The 19428-nt window shown below is 39.9% G+C and overlaps 1 protein-coding gene across 3 annotated transcripts in view; it reads right to left on the bottom strand.

The window, feature by feature from the left end:
• The window catches only part of TXNDC11 (thioredoxin domain containing 11), a 58555-nt gene that overhangs the window by 31050 nt on the left and 8077 nt on the right, over positions 1–19428 (bottom strand). Inside the window, exons 3-5 of one of the 3 annotated variants that reach the window (XM_068967344.1) lie at positions 16343–16440; positions 12763–12892; positions 2349–2442 (exon numbers count right to left, since the gene is read on the bottom strand). In XM_068967344.1, the coding sequence (XP_068823445.1) occupies positions 2349–2442; positions 12763–12892; positions 16343–16440 (322 nt within the window). Of the gene's footprint in view, positions 1–2348; positions 2443–10260; positions 10319–12762; positions 12893–16342; positions 16441–19428 lie in introns of those variants that run through there. The other 2 variants (XM_068967346.1, XM_068967345.1) reach the window with 2 other exon arrangements.

Below are 19428 nucleotides of genomic sequence, written 5' to 3'. Positions count from 1 at the left end.
TGGAAAGACATGTGCATTTTATATACGCTCGTGGCCTGGTGAACCAGGACATCTGCTTTCTACCACAACAGTCTAAACACTTCATCAGTTAAGCTCTCTATAACCAAATGTTAAACGGGTCAAATGTTCCTCAGGCCTCAATTTGTGTACACAACAGAAACGCAACAATGACCTAGAATTTACATTTCAAACTGTCCCATTAAATTAAAAAAAAAGCCAGCATGGTTTTCTCTTACTGAGCATCGGCTATTAATAGTAAGTAAAATACCATTTGACTTCAGCGTAGGAGAAAGCAAAGGTGAAAAACACCCAGATGCCCAAGGAAGATTTACTTTAGGTAATCCTTCACAGTACGTATTTCATAGAAATTCATCCTTCCAAATTTGTGTTTTTCTTCTAAAAATGGTTCATTAAAGCTTAAGTGGGAGCTTAGCCACAAAAATGGAGTGAAAAATTATTAAATATGATGAACTCAGTTCTTGCAAAGTCCATAGGCAACAGGATTTTACAAGACCCAACTAGAGAGGGAAGAAATATAGTAAATTTACTGAGCTAGATTTATTCCGAGAAGAAATCTAATATAATAATTTGTCAAAATTAGTGATCTGACCATAAGATTTATTTTGTACCTTTAGGTAGTCTTAACCCATCTGTTACCCTCCTTGCTTAAAAAAGGAACAACAAAAAAAACTTATTAAAAAAGCTTTTAATAAGTCAACTATATTAGAAAAAAATGGGAATAAAGACTACTACCTTATATTTGGAAAGATTTTTTCCAAAAGAAGCAATGTTTTGGAAACTTCTGAATGAAAAGGTAACTTAAGATGAAACATTAACACGCATTATAAGTTAGCTGGATAACAACACACCCTGTTTCAAATCTTGAAACAGCTTCTCAAGAACTTGAATGCTGCCATTATTCTAGTGACTAACTCTAGGCTACTCTTTTATACATCATCTTCAAAGGACTTTATTTAGTTTTCTAAGAGGATTTTTGAACATCTATCTGCTTAAGCTTATTTAAGTTGGCAGTATTTTGTCTTCAAAATTCAAACTCTGACTCACTGAGCCTCCTTAGTCACCTGAAGCTGTGCAGCCCAGTCTTAAAGGGGACAGAAGAGACACCTAATGTGACAGGTTGAGTTCCTCGCCCAATGTCCCCTGCCCGAAAAGCATGCACACAGCAGATTTTCTATGCATAAAACCGTAAGACAATGTACACACTAAAATGGCCAATAATACAACTGCTTGATGTATTAATAGTATACGATCATAATACCCCCCCAAATACTGAAGCAATGTAATATCCAGTAGCAGGAGGATGGCTACATATTTTGGCTGGCCTACTGAAAGATCAGTGCGATCACTCATCTGGCAAATAGTGACTGATCCCCTGCTATGTGCCAGATGCTGGAGAAAGAACACTAAACTGAAGACACACGGTCCCCACCCTCAGAAACCTCCCAGTCCCAGGAAAACGACAGACAGTAAACAAATCATCTCACAAGTAGACACATCAATATAAACTAGGCTGAGTGCTATGAAAAAAACAACAAATCTCTCCCCAACGTGGGAGACTGAGGAGGTGCTATTTGAGGGGAATCTGGAGGATAAACAGGGGTTTAAAAGGTGGAGAACTGGGCCCTGGGCACTGGGAATGAGAGGACACATTTCAGGCTGAAGGGCTGGCACAGCAGCCCCCGTGTGAGGAAGGAGGGTGGGGACTGGGTACCAGGTAAGTGCCCACTGGTCTCGTCAGTGGGATGGGAAGAGGCTTGGACCAGGAGGAGATGAACAGCAGATGAAAGTATCTAACAGAGAGCTGATTTCAAGTCACAGCTGATACACAGAAAGAAAATGGAGCAACATGAAAAACCAGGCAGGATACAATGTTTAACTTACAAAGCAGGGCTTCAAATAAGATATGATTCAACTATGTAAAAAAAACACGTATATATGGATTTGAGAATAGTGAAGCTAGCTGTAGGCTGATGCTGTAATGTGACATGACTTTCATACAACCAACAATACAACCACTAAAAACTGATCAAAACGTCCAACTCCACACAAAACCAGAGAATATAATAAAATTTAAAGTGCAAAATACAACATTGTAGACACTGTGTGATCAAGCTACATTAAAAAAAAGGCTCTAAACATTTAAGAGACGGTCCTTGAAACAGCAAACAATTTTGTCAATAGAACATAAAACAATGTAATATAAATACAGAGAAAAATAATCAAGAGAACTAAAATGTATGATCACAAAGATAACCTATGCAAAAGCAGATATCAGTATACATACATTCTGGTTAAAGCACTAATGTGTTAACATGAATCCTGTTTACCTTTCTTTAATGAATGCAGTGCTGAGGTGAAGAAGGTCAAATAACCCGGTGGCTGGGGTGAGCTACTGAACTCAAAGTACCCGAGAACTCCAGGCTGTAGAACAAGAGCAGAATTAGGTGGCTGGGGTATCGCTGGTCACTGCATAAAGAGAAATATTTCAAAACAAGAAAGACATGCCATTACAACTTAACAACTGCAATCTGCTGCACTCCCTTTTTAAAAACCTAACAGAAGCCCATGAAAAAAGTTGCCGGTTAGCACTGACCCTTTCCCTCCATTTAGACAACAGACAGGGTAAGGGATCGAGTTGAGTTGCAGCAGCTTTTACAGGGGCAGTTAGTTCAGAGCTGAAACGCCCTAGGCAGGTCCTTCACCCTCTGTGGACAGTTCTCCTATGCCCCTGGTTTGAAACCTCACCATCAAGTTCAAGTACTCACTTGCCTTTGTTTAGCAACTCTAGGCAAACCAGTTCAATGATCTGTTACCTTTCTTACATTTCTTCCTCGACTTCTTCCTCCCCTCACTCCAAACACACCTTCACGCTCACTGGAAATCAGGCTACCCCTGAGTGGCTCCACTGGTGCCCAAGGTCATCCTTCTGGGGCTCCTTCCTCTCCCCCAACTCAGAGGCCAGCATTCCTCACGGGCAATGCTCCTCTCTTGTCAGGTCAGTCTGCGGAGAGCTCTCTTGGTCCTCCACCCCACCTTCCACCTGCTCATTCCATTTCTCTAAGCTTAGAACTGAGCGCCCCTCCATTCTGCCAAACCAATTAACTGTGTTCCACCAGACACATTCTGCTTTCATGTTCAGAATAATTTCTTCCTCCTTAGAGGGCCCTGAGGGCACCATTCTGTCCAACTTTGTTCTGTAACTAAATGTTTCTGAAGCCCAACTGCCGAGATCCTTGAGCAAGGAGTGCTGGCTGGGAGTCAGGAGACCTAAGCTCAAGTCTGACAGCTCAGTGATCCTGGGTGAACCCTTCAATGTGAAGCTCAGCTTTCTTAACTGGCAAATGGGGACCATTCATCCTGGGGTTACTGAGAAGAATGAGCTTGATGAACATAAAGCACTAGCCAGAGGTAAGGAGTCCTTTCTAGCCCTAAAACACACAACACTGTTTTTAATAAATAATTTTGGAGCTGATGTGATCACTGGGACAAAGACCTAAATAGTAAAATAGAAATTTACCCTGTTGGTAAAGTTTAAAATCAGTATGTTGTACAAAAAAGTAAATTTCTGATCTATAATGGAACATACTATCTTTCAAATCTAAAGCACTTGTTTAGTCTAATAAAATTTCATTTTAAATAAATTACTGCTTTTCATTCTGGTAGAGACCGAGACAGTCAATGTTTAATCCCAATATAAAAAAAAAAATCCAACAAATAACTAATTTCTCAAACAACTGAGGAAATAAGAAAGTAAAGTTATTGAAACAGGATTTTTTTTTTTTTTTTTTGCTAAATTTCTTTAAATGTTTTCAACAAGCCAATCCAGAATTGGCTCAAAATAGAATAACAAACTGTTTGGGTTCCTAATGTTTTAAACCAAGCTATGACGGTTTATCAGCCTTTATACCATGAACTAAGGAAAACAAGACCTTCAGGAATTTCAGTCAGTTAATACTGGGTAATACAAGATAAAATGAAAAGCGATGGAAAGAAAATACACCCATTTAAATTTCTTTCACTCTCCTAAATCAAAACCAATCGGAATAAACTCATTCTAAATATTAAGAATGGTTTCATGGCCAAAAATTATATGAAGTGAGCTTCAAATTCTCTTCTCCCATCATAGGAGAAGGCATACAGCCCATAAATACGTATATATTATATGCATATATGTAATTACATGTGTTTATGTAAACACACCTCAATGGAAATAAAAACTACCTGAATTCTATGTCTTCATGAGAAATGCAGATTAAAACTTTTCTTAAAGTTAGGGTAAACCATTTGCAGGGGTCCTCTGCAGGCCTTTTAACCGTGTAAGGGTTTATCCCTGTTGATGGCACCACTGCTGTGGTTTCCCAGGAGGCTACGCAGCTTGAATGAAGGACCCTCTATTCTCAGAAGACCTGGTACTGAAATTTCCAAAGAAATTCCACAAACAATACAAAAAAACCCATAGGTAAAATTACTTTTACTTTTTACTACCAAAAATATGAAGATCATAAAATTCAACAACCATATTAAAGGATTAAAGGTTGCATAAATCATAAAATACTAGCTATTTTAAAGAAACAGGCAATGTCTATCTATTTTAGGTACTATTTCCCAAATATTCATAGTAGTGTGACAGTCTGTATTAAATTTTGAAATGTGGCACGTTTCAGAATGTCACTTAAAACTAACATTTCAAAATAATAAAAAGGAAATAAAGTGACAATTATCTGTTTATTTCTATTGCAAATTAGCATTTAGAAGTTATTAAACTGGCTCTGGTTATGCTTCAGGTAAAATATATTTCACAACCATTTTCCCAAAGTTTCAATGCCTCTCCAACCAAAGCTGTTATCTGAGAAATGATTATATATTTCAGTTTCCTCCACAGTTCTTTCTTAAATCTGCAAAAAGGGAAGTTTGGGGAACAAAACACATGCCTATCCACATACACGATCATGCCAGGTCTACACCCCTTGTTTTCTGGGCTGCATATCAACCCAGGAGCTGGTTCAAAGAGACCCTGGGGCCCCTGCCTCATATACTTTTGAGGCTCTCTTTCAGATGAGCAGGCCAAGCACGTGGGGCAGCCTGACCCTGGGCTGAGGTTGGGGCTGGGGCCGGCTGGCATGCACACTGTTGCCCCTCACTCTGATGCCCACCAGCGTGTACAGATGGTCCCACCTCAGGGTCCAGCCACAGAGTTTCCATCAGTCCCTCCCCGAGGCCAGGACGGCTGCCAGGAGAGCCAAACAGCCCACAGGAACCTAACTGCCAGCACTCCCCTTTCCTTCGCTTGCCCACCTCATCAAAGGTGTAATCAGGACACACCTCAGTTGCAAGACACCTCTGTGCCCTCAACTCCCACCGCTCTCCCCACAACTCTAGTCACTGCCCAGCCAAATCCAATTCCTTCCTCAGGACCTCTGCACTCACTGCTCCTGCCTCCTGGAGCACTTTCCCCAAATTTCCGCAGGAATGGATCACATCACACAGGCTTCACTCTAAGTCTCTGTCCAAGTGCCGCGTCCTCAGAGACGTCTGTCTTCTCTGCCTTCTAAGACACTCACACCTCCCTCTCTGCTCTCATTTCTGTCCTGTCACTTGTCTTTGTCTGTAGCAATGGTTTTCTGATATCACGTCATGTGTTAAGCTTTCTAGGGCTGCCATGACAAATCACCACAAACTTGGTGGCTTAAACCAACAGAAATTTATTCTCATGGTGAAGAACTAAACATGAAGAGTACCAGATTATACCCTAACCATCTGTGGGTTTTCAACTCCATTCCATGATGTACAGTATATTCAGTACCTGCTATAATAAGGCTGGAATAGGCTAAATGGGCTATTTATATGAGGCCAGCCCAACCTTACCAGCATAAAAAATGTCTTTCCTACGTGAGCACCATTTGCAGTGTGCCATAAATTTCAGCAGATGCTGTGCACGCCCTCTAGTGGCCATGAGAACAGTTACCTCCATGTGTTGCTTTCCTCAATGGCAACAATATTTCTGAATTAATGTTAACTCACACTTATTGGAGAAGGAAATGGCAACACACTCCAGTGTTCTTGCCTGGAGAATCCTAGGGACAGGGGAGCCTGGTGGGCTGCCGTCTATGGAGTCGCACAGTCAGACACGACTGAAGCAACTTAGCAGCAGCAGCAGAAAATGTAAAGCTAAAGTTGTATAGAACTATGAATTAGCAGAAACAGTATCTACTTCTTTGTGCAACATCAGAGTACAATCAACACTTTTACTAACAAACAACAGGATAACAGCAGGTACCACGCAGCATTCTAGGTTTGTCTCCAAAGTGCTCAGATTTCTGTCAATTGGCAATTTACCCAATGCCCTGCTTCTCCCTCCAAACACCTTCCAACGTTCTCTTATCCCACTTAAATTTAAAACAACTTGATTTATCAAAACTTCTAAGAATAAATGAATGGATATATGCTAAATCACTGCTCTTAAAAAGATAAATTATAGAAATTCATGAAAAGATTTTGAAAATATTTTGGTTACAGATATGAGTTTTAAATAAGACCGTTGGCATCTGGTGGTAGACTGAAAGGTACAAATCAGATGATTCTGTCACATGCTTTAAAGTATAAAAAAGTAAGCACTATTGACATAGAAGCTACTGATACTTAGGACAAATGGTGTCTGAAAATTACCGACAGAGGAGTCATAAAATTAGTGACTGTGAAAGTGACATTACCACACTCAGTCCTATTCCCTTTCCAATCAACTTAATGTCTAAAAAAAATGACACTGGGGTGTGCTTGACTATGCTGTCCCCAAGTAACAAACTGTCTTGTCTGTATCTTAAATAGCTAGGAAGAACTTTCAAGGAAGAGGAATTTTATCATACAATTAGAGTAAATGAAGAAAGTAGAATTTCTTAACATGGTTTGCAACAAGATGACATAAAGCTCCTGATCTCTGCCTGCAGTGTCCACCTGCAAGTCCATTTAGTTTTAGCTACATTCATGATTTGTAAGGCAGGTATGATTTTACTGCATATCTGGGAAGAACATTCTAGACTCTACCAAGCATCAATCCTGTGATTTTCATACACAGAACACTCCCAGTTCTGTAGAATAAATACTAACAACCCAATTAATAAAACTTGCTTCTTTAATAGTAAGTCAATAGCCATAGCCCATCCTTTATCACTAATTATTCTTAGAACCATTATTAAAGATGAAGGGAAAAAGGTTACAGTCAAGTTAAGATTTATTTTAAAATTTTTCCATGAAGAAGGATCAAAAATGACATAAAAATAATTAAATATTCAAAGTTTTAACCTCTAGTTACATAGTGAAATTTCAAATCAGAGACTTTAATCATTCCTTTGTATATAAGGAAGAATCTTGGCAGCCAGAAGACCTGGACTGCAGTCCAATCTCCACTTAGGGTAAATCAAACCCTCTCTGCCTCTCTGTACCTTTATTTTCTTAATCTGTTTAAAGGATCTACAGTTTCCATCTACCTCACATGGCTGCTGGGAAAATCAGAAGTAAAAGCACTTGAAAACTGCTGGTCACTTATCCAAGCATAGTTTACTCATTCTTTGTTTGCTGATAATGTCTAAGATATTCTGGAATTTACAGAGTCAAGCACTTACAATATTCACCCTTTAATGCCTTTCTGCAATGTTCAGTAAATTAAATGCAATCCTGTTTTCCTAAAAACAGCATCTGGGTTTAGTGTCATATTTTACAAACACAGAAGTATGGTGAATGATGAGCAATCTGATTTGGTTAGGTCTGATATACTCAAATAAATAAGTCAAATAAAATGCTGGTTAGGGAATTCTCCAGCAGTCCAATGGTTAGGACGCTGTGCTTCCTCTGCAGGGAGCAAGGGTTCAATGCCTGGCTGGGGAACTAAGAACCAGCAAGCCATGCAGCACTGTCAAAACCATATACACATGTATATATATACATGCACACACACATATATATTTTCTCCATTTGTTAAAAACTTCTGCTCTTCTAGGTAATTATCAAATAATCTGAAATAGGCTTTTAAAAGGATTCGTCTGTAGGACTTATAAAAATTCAAACCAACCTAGAATTAGAGCATTTCTGTTTATAACAGCATTAGGAGCATATGTGAATAGAGTTCAGTACACACAGAATAATGAAGTTTATGTCAATATATAAAGTTGTTAATTGCAGGGTAGCATAACTTCCCAAGTAATAAACACTACACAATCTTACGATGATCCACACTGTTCATAAATACCTGGATTAGAGACAAACTTATAAGTAACCAATATGGTTTTTTTTTAATGAGGAGGAAATTATCAAATGCATTCCTGTAACACATCGCAGATGTGTAACATTTAGAGACAGAAGCAGTGCGATCCTAACAAACCTTAGAAGTGCCACAGAAACATTAAATAATTATTTCTGCCCAATTTTAGTATACCTAAATTTAAACACATTTGATATTGAAATCCGTTTTTGTAATTTCAAGGAATATGAAATCTGTATTTTAATGGATTTTAGTATCAATCCATATTAAACACACTTGATATTGAAATTCATATTTGTAAAGACAACATTTGGATATTGTAATCCAAATACAGGTTTGATATTGAAATTCATATTTGATCAAAGCAAGTATCTGTCATACTAAGACTCCTTTAAATCAGCAATACCCTTAACATGCTCAGGATGCTTGCTTTTTTTGGGTGGGGGGAGTGTGTGGTACAAGCAAACTGAGTAAAGGCTGAGCCTCAAGGACACCTATAGATGAAAAATAACTCACGCCTGGCTCTGGCTCCCCACGGGTAACAATCTAGAATTTTCCAGTTAAGGCACCGCTTAATTTTCATCTCTCTACTGACACTGTGATAAGCAGAGACACTTGCAATAATTAGATTGTGGCTTTCTGCGTGCTATATGAAAAAATGTGTGTTTATACTAAGACCTGTGAGGCATCCTAAAGACCTTATTTGAGGAAACAATCATTCAGAGTGCTGATTCTCAACCAGGATGATTTTGTGCCCCTAAGGGACACGTGGCTCAGATGGTAAAGCATCTGTCTACAATGCAGGAGACCCGGGTTCGATCCCTGGGTCGGGAAGATCTGCTGGAGAAGGAAATGGCAATCCACTCCAGTACTATTGCCTGGAAAATCCCATGGACAGAGGAGCCTGGTAGGCTACAGTCCATGGGGTCGCAAAGAGTCAGACACGACTGAGCGACTTCACTTACTTACTTACTTAAGGGACACGTGACAATGCCTGGATATTTTTGGTTGTCACAAGTAAGGGGGAGGTGTGGCGCTATTGGTGTCTAGTAGGTGGAGGCCAAGGATGCTGCTAAACATTCTGCAGAGCACGGGACAACCCGCCACAACACAGAATTATCTGATTCCAAATGTCAATAATGCCGAGGCTGAGAAACCTTCATTTAGAGGATGCCTATAAAGTGTATTATGGTCCAGAGTGGGGCCTCTAAAAATTCCTTTAAACTTTTTTATGTATTCAACTATCAAAACCATGACAGTGGTTTCATTTCTGGATCAGAAATTGTGTCTTTATGCTATCTTACAGAGAGTGAATGAAGCTGATATCACTCCTTTCTAAGGCAGTATCTGATATGTTTCACAAGATAAAGGACTTCCCATTTGAAACCATGCTGGGCGTGACTCCCAAATTCTTTCACAATTAATCAAATACTGTCTCTTGCCAACCCAACAGTTTCATTTCAGTGAACAGAAGCCCAGCAAAGATGATTCTAACAAGATAAAAGCCATCTGCAGCTTTCAGGAGGTATTTGAAAGGCCAAGAGAAGCTCTACAGGGTTCCATCTTGGCAGCACTCTCTTGGGTCCCATCTTAAACGCAGTCTAACCATTGTTGTCATCTTTCTAATTAAGTGGGCTGCCAAAAAAAAACAAACAACTTGAGTAATGTCACTGGCACGACACCGAGTCTGATGTGAACGCAACATCAGACTTGGAGCATCATCACTGAAAGTTGCTGCTGAAAAGCAGGTTCTAAGAATGCAGAAGCTCAACGTCAGGAATCATCCTTGCTGCTCAGTCATGGCTGTGCCCTCGTCTCTCTCCTGCAGATCCAACTACAGAGACACTACAAACATCTTAGAAACAGTAATAAACAAGGGTTAGAAAGATCTCTGATACACATGCTCAAAGGCACTGTTTAAAAAATACTTTCCCAACCAAAATGGATAAATCTTTCGTCTGCCTCTTTCCAACCTCTAAACTCACCAAAGCCAAAACAGGAGGGATTATCTGAGCCATCTCCCTTTCTTCAGAGATGAGAAATCTGCATAAAACGCAGAAATAAAAGATTTCTGTCAGAGCTAGATGTCAGGGCTAAAACCCAGCCCTGCAGAGTCCTAGCTGAGTCCATCTCATCACGTGACCTCTGCTTAAGAACTTGCTCAAAACTCTCTGTACACAAATCTCTCACAGACCTGATATAACCCTAAAGCCACCTCTCTCTGCTCTGTAAAGCCAAATCATCTCCGTTTTTCCCCACACTCTTTTGGGGATGGGCAGGTACATGCTGTGTGCTACGTGATGTTCCACAGCTCTTCTCCCATTTTTTTACTTTCTAGAGGACACTGACTGAAAATGTGAAGGGAAAACAGAGGGCACCAATCCAGGCCCAGTGTTCCACAGAAGTCTCAACAGAGTTCACCTGAAGGAAGACCTCTTGGCCTCTACAGGTCATTTTTTATCATCTCAGTTACAAAACAAACAAAAGGTTTTTATATAAGTAGGGAATTCCGGCAGATGTTAGGCACATTTTAAGTTCTCTCAGTAGTGCTAACTATCCAGGATTTTTCCACAATGTAATTTTCACTGATAGATTTTCACTTATTATGACTACATCCTAGCTGGCATTTTCTTTTTAAAATCTCATTTAATCCCTGTTTTACCAATGAGAAAATGGAGGCTTAAAGAGGTTAAGTACTAGCTGGAGGCCACATAGCTAAGAAGACAGAAGTGAGTTTGGATTCAAGTTTGTCTGAGTCTTGATTCTTCACCGTCTTGCTGGACTACCCCCAGTGACTGACTGTCATCTACTGAAAATCTACGTGAAAACCCTCATCGCACAATCACTGCACCAAACGGAGTCTCAGGAAAACCCTGTTCCCGGACCTTGACGCCTGGCAGATGAGTGACCTGCCCCCAGTCACAGACCCAGTTGGTGCTGCCAGAGGGATAGGGCCCAGGTCCCACTGTAGGTCCTGCCTCCCACTGTAGGTCCTGCTCACCAGCCTCCCAGGAAAACGGGAGCAAGCCCAGGAGGGCACAGAAACCTACCCTTTATCCACGTAAGAGTTCGGAAGCCTTCACCCTAAAGCACATCTGGGAACTAGAAGCAGAATAACTGGAGAGGAACACTGCTGCCTGAAAATCTGCTAACAGTTAACACAAAGTGTTCTGACACAACTGAAAAAAGCTGTAAACGATGCTCTGGGGAAAGAAATTCATATCCCACCTATATAAAACATACACAGTGCAAAAGGTAAATTTTAACCAAATGACAGTTACTAAATTCTCAAGTAGTGAGAGGTGGATTCATACGCTTTTTATCTCTACTAGGTACTTATAGTCTTGATTTTGTTGTAGCTAAGTATCATTTTTACTTGTGACCAAGAGGCTCAGATGGTAAAGAATCCGCCTGCAATGCAGGAGGCTCAGGGCTGAGAAGATCCCCTGGAAAAGGCAATGGCTACCCACTTCCGTATTCTTGCCTGGAGAATTCCATGGATAGAACCTGGTGGGCAACAGTCCATGGGGTCCCAAGAGTCAGACACAACTCAGTGACTAACACTGTAAGTACGATTTTACATTTGATCCAGTGAATTTTTCTGTGGAACTATTTTTATAATTTTTGAGATTATTTTAAGATTTATATTGGTCTCTCAACAAAATCCTGTCCTGAACACGCATTGAGGATCCCAACAAAATAATCCATCAGGGGTTTACTGGCAATAGGAAAACAGTTGAGATGCGATGTTAGGAAACTTTCTGTTAATAAACCTTGAAATTTTTACACATTTAATAAAACAGAAAGAACATATTCCTAGCTTTTTTTTTTACCTAAACTACAACTTACAAGAAAAACCAGATATCACATAGTAAAAAGCTGTCAGCATCATCCAAAATTTTAGAAATCTGTGTCCTATGTGCTTTAGTCCCTTCAGTCATGTCCAGCTCTTTGCAACCCTATGGACTGTATCCTGCCAGGCTCCTCTGTCCATGGGATTCTCCAGGCAAGAATACTGGAGTGGGCTGCTGTGCCCTTTTCCAGGGGATCTTCCTAACCCAGAGAATCTTCCTGACACAGGGATCGAACCCACATCTCATGTCTCCTGCACTGGCAGGTGGGTCCTTTACCACCTTTACCGCTGGGTGCCCAAAAGTGCTGTATGCATCATATATTTAGAGATCTACAATTGCATATAAATTGTAAATTAATTCTTACATACTCTAAGCTAATCGTGAGACAAACTGAAAGTTTGTTTAAAATTCCCAAAGAAAAAATAGTATTCACAAGTTTTCTGTTCTCTAAAAACTCACTTGGCCAAAACATCCCTGTAATTAAGTATCTCCAAAAGCATTTAATTGGGGCTTACCTATATGTGATCTTTTAATTGCTGCAAATCAGGAGGTATAAAGACTATTCTAATAAAAACAATCCAATGCAACCCAGTGAAGGCTGAGGAAATGGGAGAAGACAGGAAAGACAGGTACCTCGTAGTTTGAGAGAAAATCTAGTAATTCTGATTGAGATGGGATGTAGAGAAGTGGTTTCATCACTCGGCGGACAAACTTCTCAATGTAAACAGCACTCATGGGGCCTTTGTATTCGATTGGTCCAAAACTAGTACCAAAAAAAATAAAAATAAAAAATAAAAATACACCATGCATTAAACCTGTAATATATAACTGAAATCATCAACACTACAAAATGAAAATGTCCTGCTTTAGGATCCCAACTGGTTCATATGTCAGTAGCCTTCCTTGTCTCAAGAGGGTAACTGGAGGCCTAATTAAGAGCAAGCATTTTATGTGAGGGGAGGTACAACTGGCCATTACTTTTTAATATGAAATTAATTCTGCAAACTGAATTGCAGAGCAAAGTTCATTCTAGTCTCTGAAAAAAATTAACTCTCACAGTAACATTTCTATAAAAAACAATAAACATTTCTATAAACATTTGATCTCTGAAAACAGATCAAATGCCAAAGGATCTTTACATAATTCTCCTGGGGTGGGGGAGGGGCGGAAGGAGGGGGGAGGGGTAGACTTTCCTTTTCAAGTCACTGTGAAATAAGGAACAAGTTGAGCAGTTGGTCTCTGGCCTACTACAAAGGAGTCATTAAATATTTTCAGAGGCACTTACACAAAAGGTCACTAAATAAACCTTAAAACTTTATTACAACAAAAAATTATATGAAGGTATGAAGTCAGGGAACTGTACAAATGATCTTCCCTGTTTTCCCGGGCAGTTGTGCTTGGGGACACACAGGAATTTGTTTTAGTACCAATAAGCAATACTGCCAACACCGAGTTATCCTCCTAAGCTAATCAGAATGGTCACAGGGCTTTCTTCACTCTTGCACAACACACATTGCTCAAATATAATTGGATGGTATGTGGCGAGGATGGGGGAGTACGGTGAAATTCAGCAGATCTATACCCATTCTTCTCTCTGAATGGAAACTGACACTAAGCGTCCTGTTAACAGCCACAGCAGAGCACAGAAAAGAACGACATAAAATGGGGATCACAGTATTAATACATAATAACAGAAACACACATACATATAATGTGATGACATAAACAATCTTCAGTGTGCCCTGCAGAATATGACAGCAGACAGAGGAACATCAGCATGAAAGAGGTAAAGACAGCTTTCTACACACACAGCAGAGACACTGGGTCAGCGACTCTATCAATTCAAGACTTACTACAATTCATTTGCTAACTAATTTGTTTTTAAATTACTACCACCACCAACCCCATCATCCACCACCAAATTTTAATTTAAAGGAAGAAATCAAAAAAATCATCTAATAACTTATTTTGCTTAGCAGAAAGTGGGCAAGGAACATGGAAACCTCGTCCACTCAAGCAAATCAGGCTCTGCTGAGGTTCCCAGGTACCGTGTTACAAGGGTCCCAGGGATCAGGTGTAATGAGAATATCCCCAGATGCAGGTCGTAGAGCACGTTTTGTCAGCACACCATGGCCACTGCTTTCAGACAAGCTGACTGAGGGGAGGTGAATTCTGCACAGAGTGTTTTGGGAAAACTACTTCCTGCTTCAGAGTCTTTCCTAAACTGCCTTGGTGACTGGCAACAAAACAAGTCAAAAAAAAACTTGGAGTCTGCTCTCACAAAACAGGAAAGCCTGTTAATTTCTATAGGTAGCTACTACTAGTTAAGCTGTTATACAAACAGCACAGAATACAAAAAGGCTACCTTTTCGTGTCTCTGCCGTAGCACTTTATTTTTGGGTACAATGGGAATGGTAGATGTTGAAATGAGTATTAATGGTTCTGAACTGACTCAAACAAGTAAAGGTTTAACAGGCCAAGATGAGGGGCAAGCACTTTAAGGTATACCAGCCTCAGTTTCCTTATCTGTAAAATAAGAGGGCTGGACTAAGTATTTCTGATGTTCCTTTCAATCTTTCTGTAAAACTAAGAAAACCATAGTGTAAGACAATGCTGCACACCCACATATCCTGAAATGACATTTGTACTCAATTCAAGGGAACTCTTATGATTTCAATGTCACATCGAGTTAAGTCTACCTCTGGGCAGCCGGCTTGGTTACACATAGTTGCAAGGCCTACACTCCCTGCTAGCCATCTGCACCCTATTTCCAAAAAAAGAAACACAGGGATCTCTTCAGGGCAAGGTCATCGCCCATTACATACTACCGAGGTTTACAACTTTCAAATATTAATATAACACCATATACTTATCTTAAAAAAAAAAGAAGTGACCATCAGAAAGTTACTCAGAGAAACTGTGTTTATACCCAGAGGGAAATTTGAGGGTGGAGACGGGGAAGGAATGTGTGTTTTTGCTCAAATACTATTCAATAGCTCCTGAGAAACAACACTCTGAGCCACACAAGTTTTATGTCAGAGACACAGGAATGTGCGGGAAGGGGATAGATAATCCACACATGATAGTCTGGTGATATCTGTAATAAATCTGCATTGATTAAGGCCCAAGAATTTTAGAGGGAGGTAATAAAGCCTAGAAAGTAAAGTTCTTACTGGTCAACTCTTCTTAACCCTTCAGTAACAAACTTCAAGCCAATTACACTGAACAGAGCCCAGAATTTCATCTTCTGTCTCCAAAATCCTTCAAGTCAGATTTTAGACCTAACATCCACAGCAGGATTTCCCAGGTGGCTCAGTGGTAAAGAATTCACCTGCCAGTGCAGGAGCCATAGGAGACACGGGTTCAATCCCTGGGTCGAGGAAGATCCCCTGGAGGAGGAGATGGCAGCCCACTCCAGTACTCTTGCTGGGATAATCCCACAGACAGAGGAGCCTGGAGGGCTACAATCCATAGAGTCACAAAGAGTCGGACACAACTGAGCAACTAAACAACCCAGGGCAAGGCCCGGGTAGTTCTCCAAAACCAAGCACCAGTATCTCTGCAGCAAAATGAGGACAGTGGCAGCTGATGTGGTACAAAGACTATAGGTGGCCTCTTGGTACTTTAGGCCAGATGAATGCATTTGGGGACGATGTTCATGGAACTCTTTCAGGTCTTCAAAGCTCTCTGGATTTCAGAATGATAGATTATAGGATTGCACACTTGTAGTTTTTTCTTCCCAATTTGAAAAAATGTTAGATATCCTCCTGACTATGTTATGCTGCTAGACAACAGGATAAGGACTTTAGTATTTTTATTCCATAAAATATTTCTATAATATTTGAAACATACAGCCACACAGCAGAGTAACCAGTACAATTGAAAACAATGCTACTGAATACGTAATAGCATGGAAAAATGTTCACACACAAAAAAGCAGTTGAGGAGATATTACTACTATCAATACATGACTCCATTTTTTAAGTAAAAAAAAAGGGGGGGCTATGGATATGTACAGTCACAGGAGGATATAAATCAAAACACAGTGATTATGGATGATTGATAAATCACAGATCCTTCTATTTACTTATTTTTGCTTATTTATTTTTTTCTCAATTTTCTACAGTAGATATTTTTAAACAGGATAAAACAAAAATTCACTTTGAAACTGATAAACTGAATTGGATTAGAAACACTACTTGAAAGTTCTTACCTCCGATGATACAGATATATTACAGGAAAATAAAAAAAGTGTTTCTGTTTTCTGCATTTCCCCTGATTCCACCAACAGTTAATTGCGACAAACAACACCTGCAAGTCAAAGAAGGTTTCAAATGACTATAAATAACAACTGAAAAATCACCAAGATTTAAAAAATAAAACTATAGAAATGAAACAATCCCTCTCTGAAACAGAAAGCATTAAAAAAATCGTTTTGGGTGTTCAAAGAAGAGCATCATTCACCCTGACAAGGACAAAGAAAGACTCTAGTAGACAGTGTCCAGCTGGGACTCTGAATATTTTGCAGTCTGGTCCAAGAGAAAAATGAATTGCTTCATATCCTGAAGTGAATGACACCAAATAACTTTTCTAAGCATGATTATACTAAAACTTACCAGTAGGATATGTCTTTTGATAGTCAAACTGAGCATCTGAGAATAAAAACAATCTTACCTACAGCTGACATACCAAAAATTTCAAAAGACCATTTTTAATAATGATATTAAAAACCAATAAAGATAATAGATGACTAGAACTATATTCTAAAATATACTATCAGATAGCAAAAATATGGATTAAATATGTATTTATAGGCAGATGCTGAAGTATTTAAGGAGATGTATGCCAGTGCCCGAAATATACTTTGAACTGTACCCAAAATGGGATGGATTAATAGTTAGACTGGAGCAAAGTTTCTCACCTTTGTTACTACCGACACTTTTAGCATGAACTGATACAGGGTTTTTGCTGCTGTTTTATTTGTTTTTGCTGGGGGCAGGGGTGGGGAGGGCACACAGTGGATGTCAGAGTCGGTGGGATTCCTGGCCTCCCCTCTCTAGTAGTGACAACCCAAAACCTCTCCAGACAGTCCCAAAAGTCCCCTGAGGACAAAACTGGCTATAGTTGAGAACCACAGATTACATGGATGATAAGATGAACAGATACATGATAAAACAAGCCTAATAAAATGTTATTAGACGTTAAGTGGCAGACAGAGCTCGCTTTTGCTATTATATGTTTTAAAATCTTTGTAATAAAGTACTGAAAAATATGAAGACTACAAATGAAAAGTCACTTTCAGATGCCTTATACTGACCAGAGAGCAGTACTGCTCAAAACTTAATGTAAACTCTCAAGAACTCCTTTTATACTCTACCTATTCTTTATAACAGTACCTTTACTAAGGCTGACACCTCAAAAATAGGGCACAATCTACAACATTTGCTAATTTTATTAAGTAATGTGGCTCCAGAAATTTTTGCCTATTTCCAAAAATAAACCCACTCCTTTTCCCTACTGAGAATATAGAACAATAGGCTCTCAATTTAGAAGGAGCTGAAATTTTTTCTGAGAGAAAGCAGAGCCCATCAGTTGTGGATGGCACTGTAACCTCTACCACTTGTCCTGTGGCCTTAACAAACTATTCTGCCCTCTAAACCCAAGGTCGTGCTTCAGGGCAACCAGCATCAGCTTGCAGGGCTGTTCTAAGGAGCAGGGGCCTGCACAACAGCACGCAATCCCTACAGTCACACTGAAGGACATATTCCTTAGGCTGGCAGTAATATAACAAGTAGTTGACACTTACCCTAAAATACAACAGACTCTCACATTTCCCCCAAGTGCTCTAAATGAGAAATGACTGACAAAGGGGTGACTTCCTTTAAGCTTGCCTCCCAGAGCTCCCTTAGGGTTGTTTTCTTCCCACAAGTGTCCCTAGCTTTATTACTATCAGCCATTCTTAAGGGGAGTTTCAGCAGCAGGGGTGGTGGGGAGACAAGGAATAGATTGATTCCATGGGTCCAAAGCTGGAACACAAAATCACAACCCCCTGAGAATCAACACTATCAATACAAAAATCAATGTATTTATACAGTACTTGGCACCACTTTCAGGGGTATAACTTAATTAAAAAGGTTTTGCTACGCTGGGCAGGAAGTCTAGCCAACATTTATAATATTGTTTCTAAGAAAATCCAACTGAGAGTTCCAAATGAACTTCTGAAACTCAACTGTGCCACAAGTCACCCCAGATCAGTGGGTCTCGACAGCAGCCTCTTAGAAACCTGTGGGATGCTTTCTGGCTGACCGCATCGGTCGGGGGATGCTAGAGGGCACATGGTGGGCAGGGGCCGTGGCACCGATGTCCTGCAGTGCTTCAAGCTGCTCTGCACGTGGAACGATCCTCCATATCACCCAGAGCAGTTTTAAATATCCTGCCAAACACTGATGTGGAGGGAAACCTGTTTATTATTATTAAACTCAGATCTTGACTCCACTTTATATATGTCAATCCAAAGCATGGCTTCTGTGTTCACTGAATTTCTCAAGAAGGCAACATCTGTTTAATTGAGGGCAGAAAGGACTTTCGTTGGCTCAGACCTTTACCAAGAGCTGTTCACCATTTAGAAAAATCAAGTCACTGAGAGCAATGCCCTCGTGGCCCTGTGTGGCCGACATATCCTACTTTATGAGGCTGCATTTGTAATTGTTCCTGCTATTATAACTCATAGTGGTTCCCCATTGCCTTCTCCTACATAAAGGTACATGGACCTAACTTACCCCAGCACTTACATACTAAAACACGTGTTTAATTATATACCATTTTCCTTTTCCCCCTTATTTTTATGTTACAATTAGTGCATTAAATTGGCTACATCGAAACTATATGTATAGGGAAGTTTTACCATCTATGAATACCTTTTGAGGACAGAAAAAGGGATATCAAAAAATACTTGTTTTATAAAGGTCAACTGGGATCCACTGGATTGAAAACCACTGCCAGACAGAAGGCCTATATATCAACTGTCTATATATCCCTCTTACCAAGCGTGAAGGTGGCGTTCATTAAATATTTGTTGAATGTAGCTATGGTCTAGGTATTTGAAAGGTCTGCCTAGTTACACTGTAATCATGACCCATAAATTCTCTTACATAAAATAACCAGCAAATATTAACAGTATATTCAATGAGGATTTTCAGTCTCCCCACTGAAACCAGACAACCTGGCACCCTGAGATGAGCACTGGCCTCATCACGAGAAAACGTGGCATCTCCTCCCACTCCTGCCTCTAACCAACTA

The sequence above is a fragment of the Capricornis sumatraensis genome, chromosome 3, assembly GCF_032405125.1.
Source record: "Capricornis sumatraensis isolate serow.1 chromosome 3, serow.2, whole genome shotgun sequence".
Classification (NCBI taxonomy): Eukaryota; Metazoa; Chordata; class Mammalia; order Artiodactyla; family Bovidae; genus Capricornis; species Capricornis sumatraensis.
This window is presented reverse-complemented; position numbering and strand designations above follow the sequence as displayed.